Source organism: Zingiber officinale, chromosome 3A (genome assembly GCF_018446385.1).
Source record: "Zingiber officinale cultivar Zhangliang chromosome 3A, Zo_v1.1, whole genome shotgun sequence".
NCBI lineage: Eukaryota > Viridiplantae > Streptophyta > Magnoliopsida > Zingiberales > Zingiberaceae > Zingiber > Zingiber officinale.
The window spans coordinates 33,932,327-33,939,124 of record NC_055990.1 but is presented as its reverse complement, the minus strand read 5'-3'; the positions used below and the strand labels follow the sequence as shown (position 1 = coordinate 33,939,124).

General features: G+C 39.3%; 2 protein-coding genes across 3 annotated transcripts; both read left to right on the top strand.

The window, feature by feature from the left end:
• The first annotated feature begins 1,333 nt into the window (after window positions 1–1,333).
• On the top strand, window positions 1,334–4,681 carry LOC122051701. 2 transcript variants are annotated; one of them, XM_042612927.1, is made up of 3 exons: window positions 1,334–1,583; window positions 1,686–1,804; window positions 4,434–4,681. In XM_042612927.1, exons 1-3 carry the CDS (start codon window positions 1,432–1,434, stop codon window positions 4,439–4,441), a joined length of 279 nt encoding a protein of 92 aa, XP_042468861.1. In that variant the 5' UTR covers window positions 1,334–1,431; the 3' UTR covers window positions 4,442–4,681. The 2 variants fall into 2 exon arrangements, with proteins under 2 accessions (XP_042468861.1, XP_042468860.1); XM_042612926.1 differs by having other exon boundaries at window positions 1,686–1,835.
• A 694-nt stretch (window positions 4,682–5,375) lies between these two features.
• On the top strand, window positions 5,376–5,839 carry LOC122053656 (ocs element-binding factor 1-like). The gene has a single exon (XM_042615659.1). The coding sequence runs from the start codon at window positions 5,396–5,398 to the stop codon at window positions 5,774–5,776; it is 381 nt and encodes a 126-aa protein (XP_042471593.1). The 5' UTR covers window positions 5,376–5,395; the 3' UTR covers window positions 5,777–5,839.
• The last annotated feature ends 959 nt before the right edge of the window (window positions 5,840–6,798 follow it).

Genomic DNA, 6,798 nt, shown 5'->3' with positions numbered 1-6,798 from the left:
GGTCGGAAATTGGATTCGGGTGAGCCTTATTCCGATTGGCCAAAATCACCCAGGTGATCGAAGCAGCGGAAGAGCTAAAATGGATCTATGGAGCTGCTAGAGGCGCCTTTAACAGGAGTGGAAGGTGCCTCCACGACCTTCAGGCGGAAGGTGCCTTCAGTAGGGCTAAAGGCACCTTCAACCAACCATGGAAGACACCTTCTAGTCCTATGAAAGGTGTCTTCGACCAGGCTGATTTTAGTCATTGCCAAAGGATAAAGCTTTATCCTTTGGCACCTCGCTGGAGGTGCCTTCCAGCCGTATGGAAGGCGCCTTCAAGCCACGAATAAAATTTTCTAAGGGTTATAAAAAGACTCCTGGACCTAGGAAATAGGTAACAACTTTTGTATTTATTTCTTATCTACTTTCTGAGCTTCCGACGAGTGTAAGAGGTTTCTCCGCCTTCATAGAAGGAGATCTTTAGTGCATTTACTTGCCTTGGATTAACAACCTCCCCGGTTGTAACCAAGTAACTCTTTTGACCTTTTTTTTAGTTGTTCATTTATTCTGTTTTTTTTTAATCTGAGTTAAAAGTTGAGGAAGGTTTTTCTTAACAGCTAGTTCACCTCCCCTCCTTCCGACCTACCTGGGCCAACGCTATCCTCCAGTTACGACTAGTTATTCGATATATTTCCACCCTGCCTAACCTCAGTTAAGGTTTTCCCTTACCTAACTACAGTTAAGACTTTCCTCTTGCCAACGTGCGATCTTTTTTGACCCACTTAGACTTTCTTTTGCCTAACTATAATTAGGTGTTTGTCTTGCCTAACCTCCTGTTATGATTTTACCCTTGCCTAACTCTCAAATTAGGATTTTACCTTCCCTAACCTCTAGTTAAAATTTTCCCAATCAAATATCCGGTCCTCCATGACCTAATTGATTTCTCTCTCATATATTATCAAATATCCAGTCAACTTAACCTACTTGACTTCATTTTACACATTATTCAAATATCAAAATTCAAGTCTGAATCTACTCAAATTTAGTCCAATTAATTAGCTTTGATCCAAGGACGATGACATGAAACAACATTTGTAAATCATGGTCGAGCATAACAAATCTAAAACGAACTAATTCAAATTAAAAAATATTTTTTTAAAAAAAATAATTTTCTGATTAGTTTTCATTTCAAGATCTAAATAAATATGTGAATTTATGTATCTGTAAAAACGTTAAATTTGAAAGCTAACTCACATTCACATGAACAGTCGTAGTGATAGAAGATTTCGGCTCACGGCCCAAATGTATGGTCCACTTAGACATTCTTTAAGAGAGTTGAAACGTGGACGGCCTTAATCATGATTTCCAGTCAATCTTAAAGCACCACGGCTTGGTGCTTCGTAAACCCTACTGTCCTCTCCGCTCCGCAGCCACACCTCACGCACACTCCGAATGGCGTGGCGAGGTTCCATCTCGCGATCGTTGCTCAACGCCGCGCGGTATTCCGCCACCCGGTCGCAGCCTGCGGCGGCCTCCCGCATCCGCGCTCCGCCTTTCGCAGTCCCTCGCCTCCAGCGCCGCCAGCACTACTTTGCCTCTCCCCGGTACACCACACAAACCTAAAATCCGTGATGTTTCACTTGTTTCTTCTCTTCGTTTTTTTTTTTTTGATTTGCAAAAAGACAACAAAAAAAAAATCGTCGTAGGAATCTGGGGGAACTTGGGTGCATGCAGTCCTTCCTTCCGCTTTACAGCACGGTGGCCGCTCCTCGACTCACCTCCCACCTGTCGGTCAACCCGAGGGCGTGTTGTGAGCTCTCTCAGGGTATCTTCCGTCGCACTTGTCAAGATCGCTAGTTAGTTCTCTCGATGTTTTATTTGAAATTCTTATTAAAAAATGAACTTTTTTTTGCTCATGGTTCGTCAGCATGATATGTGGTTTGAGTATATCATGATTGTCTACCATGCTTTGCTTTGTTTTTATTTCCTTTTCCCCTTCGTTGGTCTTTGAGTTTTAGTTGATGGGAAGAAAATGCCATTGAGATTTGATAGGGAAAAATGGAAAGGATGGTTGATGGAAGATACAGGCGTCGTTCAATGGGAATCAATGTGAAAGCCCACGTAGGTTTCCTCTTTTTCCAACTGATCTCCGATAATGAATGATTAAAAGAGTTATTTTGAAGAGGAATAATTGAAGATTCAATTCAATAATTTAAGGAACCAGTTATTGTCATTTTCTACATAGCCTTGCATTAGTTATATAAGTTTTTTTTTTTCATTTTAATGTCAATGTTTTGAATGATAATGTTCACAGTTAGATGCTCTCTCTCTTTTTTTTTTTTAATTATTCTTCTTTCATTAATTTGTTTAGTTAGTTTTTTAATTTGGAACACAGAGTCTTTTCTCATAATGCATTTGATGATAACAGTGTGAGACAAGTTCGATTATTAACGATATGCTATATTTTTACCCTGAAAACTCAACTTTTGACTGAGTTATGATAGTCTGTAATGTATCGAGTAGAAGCAAAGAGCGTGACATTTTTGCGTAACTATGATCGGAGCAAGAATTGTTTTCTTGTTCAGAGCTTGATTTTAATATTTCCTATGCTAAGAGCAAACAAAATGAAAGCTTGTGTTTCGAAGAACATTTTTCACCTCTAAGCAGCTGTTGGTAGTCCACGCTCTTAACTAGTCTTAAGACACATAATACAGTAAGATCCCGAATTAGTAGCAATGCTAGTTTATTTATTAGGATAAGCAAGGTGCTAAGTTAAAAAAATTCATATCATATCTATGGATTACATGAAATTATATCTTTTTATTCTCAGGTTTTAAATGGTAGTGGGCGATAAATTTTTATGTTAGTGGGCTATGACATTATTACCATAACTTAGTGTCACTTGAAGACAAAAACAGAAGTTTCAAGAAAATGTCATGAAAGTTGCATTCTTAAGTTTGCATATGATGTTTTGGTTTTTTCCTCCAAGTATCATTGTGTCTCTGTTTTACCAAATTTGATGGAAAGAACTAGAAATATGTGCATTCAATTTAAAAAGGCGAGAGAGTGTTTTGACTATATTGAATGCTATGATGTGAAGGAGGCAAAGAAAATGATGCAATTATGAAGTGGTCTCTTTCTCATCATCCATTTAATAAGGAGCTTATCAAGATGCATTTTGCTGGAAGTGCCTCGTTAAGTTGCTCACTTGGCAAGAAATAACATGTTTGACTGATGTACGCCTATTTTAGTGTCTTTTGACAAAATTGTTTTTTTATAGTTTTGGAGACTATTATTGCTTATGCACACACGATTAAACATAGATTGTCTGTAAATATAGATGACGTTTAAACTTGTTCTTATTCATGCTGGTGGAGCCCAATTACTCAGCAACTAATTAATTATATTATTAAAACTAACTGGTGGTCAATCACATTTATATTGATTTTAAAAGCTTAAGTGTTAACTGCCTTCTGCAACTGACAATCATTCATGTAGCTATTAGATATTTATATTTAATGCCTTTTTTTTTTCAGATTTCTCATATAAGAGACAGAATGGAGGTTATTCTGGATTTAGTTATGCAATGGATTCATATAACCAACATACATTCAAGCATATAGATGATTTGGCAGATCTCTTATTACAGTTATGCAAATTCTTTAACATATTCCATTTATGACCAACTATAACTGGAATTTATAGTGTCAGATTTCAGTCAGACCTCTCTTGTATTATAAGCAGCATATTCCCATTCTTCATCATCTTCGTGTGATGCCTCATTGCCTTTTAATTCAGAACTCTATTTCCTAACTCGTCCATGATTTACTTGAACGATACATAAGGCATCTGGTGTTACCTCAAATACAACAGGCAAATGATGGTCTTTTCAAGGAAAGTTGTGAAGGCTTGATGTATGAGTATCTCATGTGCTCATATAACTTTGAAAATTTCTTGTGGATTACTTCCATGCCATATGAGTTGTTTATTGAATCAGTTCTCTCAGTTCATGTTAAAAAGATTACACAATGATAAGAATCTCATCTCAGTTTCATATCAAGATCATTTAGGGAATCTGTTGTCTCTCAGTTAAACATCAAAGAAGACTATCTGATGAGCTTACAAAACAATGTGAATGTCTGTTGTCTCAGTTACCTTGGAAGTTCAATTTTTTAGACCACTCTTAAATTTACTTTTTTGACTGGTTTAAGGGGATCAACTATAATATTGTAGGCTTCTATCTATTGAGTGAAGCAGGATCATTTCTTAAAAGAGAAGCAAAGATTCCCAAGGTTATTATTAAAGATTGTGCCTATTTCTTTAATGGAATAACCAACCTTCTCTATGTTTAATTTGTTTAATTTTTTAAAAGAAAATTGATCGAACATTCAGTTGCAATTTTTACTGTTTAACAATGTGATTTGAACCCTGAAAATGAGTTGTAATTTGTGCAGGTACTTAATGAATCAAGTATTAGCTGTGCTTCCGAAAGGAGGATTATCCTTAGGCATAGAACCAGAACATGATTATCATTCTGTGGAATGGAAGAGGAGTACAAATGATTCTTCTCGTTTCACTGGTTTTTAACTTTTAGCTTACATGTGCAAGAATAAGTAGAATTCAGCTCCTGCGGAAAAAAAATTGTTTTATAGCACCAAGATTTCAACAATGGCCAAGTAATGCCTGCTAGTTCTTTTTGCCAGATTTTTGTTTTTTATCGAGCATACTTTCCCGAGGTTATTAAATTCTTGTCGGATTGACAAGGCTGCATGGTTAAATTGTGTCATGACAAACTCAGACAAGTGAACTTATTGTCAAATATACCAAGAACATTCACGGTAAAAGGAATTGGCTGATGCAGAAGCTTGTGTTTCAACGTCAGACGCAGCAGAAGAAATTGTGTTTTCTATTTGTTCTCAACTAGTTACAGTCACAGAAAATCAATAAAATAAAATCCTATCACAACTAGCCTTTACGGGTTAATCAAAGTATGGAGTTAAAAAAACATAGTAATAATAAGGCTAAAATCAAAAGGATATTTATTTTTCAATTCATTTCTGTGACATTCTTTAATAAAAAAAACAAAGTTGGATTACACATTGATGATTTCAAAAAATAAGAGCCTTTTGATTTTTGCCCATACTAATATTTGTTGCTATATCTTAATGAAAATGTTGATGGCAACCTCGCGAATCTGCCCGCCCAAACCGGACAAAATGCACCGCCCGAAATGTGACTCTCTAATCATACATCGACCCACACCCGCCGCCCCGCATGTCGTGATTCATGCCTTAAGTGACTGGGACCCATCTTCCTTTGCCCCATCCTACGCCTTTAAATGCCCACCCACTCCTCCACCTTTCTTCCCTTTTCCTCCTTCCCTCACTCCCCCCCGTCCTACTTCGCCGAGTTTCCGATGGCGGTCCTCGTCCACTGCGACGACCCAGCGGCGCCTCCCGAGGAGCTAAGGCGGCTCCGCCGCATGATCTCCAACCGAGAGTCCGCCCGCCGCTCCCGCGCGCGGAAGAAGCGACACCTCGAGGGGCTCCGGTTCCAGTTGAGCCGGCTCCGGGCCTCCAATCGCGAGCTTGCGGAACGGCTCGCCGGCCTGGCCCACCGCTCGCTCCTCGTCCGGCGAGACAACGACGGCCTGCTCGCCGAAGCCTCCGCGCTGAGCTGGCAGCTTTCCAAGCTCCGTCGGACCGCCGCCCTAAAACACGCCGTCCACCGGCCGGCGCCGCCGACTCCGGCGTCACCGCACTACGATCTCGCTTGGGTCGCGTCGTTGATGGCCTAAAACAACTACGAATTAAGAGATTGTGACGAAACTGCGTTCGATTAAAAAATTTCAAATTTCTCATCTCTTTTTCCCTTTTAACTTTTTTTTTTTATTGCTAAACGGGATTGTGGGTTTTGATTAATTTCGTCGTGCCGCCGCAATCACGAATTATTAGGTTGAAATAAATTACAAAATACCAAAATCTATCCACCACGTTCTTAAAAGTTCGCGATCTTTCAAGATCCGTAATTTAATTTAAGATAAACTCGACAATTTCATGCCAAAGTCAACGAGGAAGTCTACAGCGAAGGATTCAGTTGAAATATGATTGGAAGCAGTCTGTGGGACCCACGCACCTCGAGCTAAACCGGACCGGTGGGCCGCACGTGGTTACTGTCTCAACGGGTTCGATGGATTCGGCGATCGATCAGTGTCAACCGGATTGGAGATCATGCTGGACGAATCGTTGACCTTCCTTTTCTATTTAATTATGAACTTGCCCAGCACTAATTAGTTGATTAATCGATAATGGAATCTTATTTTCGTTGATCACCCATCTCATTTCCCACGTCATGTTAATAATTTGTGGGTTTCTTTGGGTTGAAAGCTACCTGGTCACTGTCCTTTACACACACTTGAAAGTGACTCTTTTGGCACTAGCACGGCACATAAATTGCGAGTTAATGGTGAGATTAAAGCAAATGGTTGATTACGGAGACGCATTAACGCGGCCATTGGTTGCTCATGGAATCTACCATTTTGATCCACCACGCATTAATTAAATCACTGTTACGCGCAACGCAACAAAATGACTGATGTTCTATTCTTTAACCAATAATATCGGAGGCCAGATCCCTTATAAAAAAAATAATAATCTCAGTAAATCTCATTGACTATCTCTGAAGGACCGGTTCAGTCTTATAAAAGTTTCTCATCGGTCACCAAGATAAATCAGAAAGCGCACGCGGTAGCCAATCCAGAAACTCAATATTCGTTGATTGTGCCCTCCATTTGGAGGAAAAATTCCTGCAAATACATCA

Bases quoted from the DNA above. Each gene is read 5' to 3' on its own strand.
- LOC122051701 (XM_042612926.1), top strand. From the start codon at position 1,432: ATGGCGTGGCGAGGTTCCATCTCGCGATCGTTGCTCAACGCCGCGCGG. The intron at 1,584-1,685 runs GTACACCACACA...AAATCGTCGTAG, and splicing joins CACTACTTTGCCTCTCCCCG to GAATCTGGGGGAACTTGGGT.
- LOC122053656 (XM_042615659.1), top strand. From the start codon at position 5,396: ATGGCGGTCCTCGTCCACTGCGACGACCCAGCGGCGCCTCCCGAGGAG.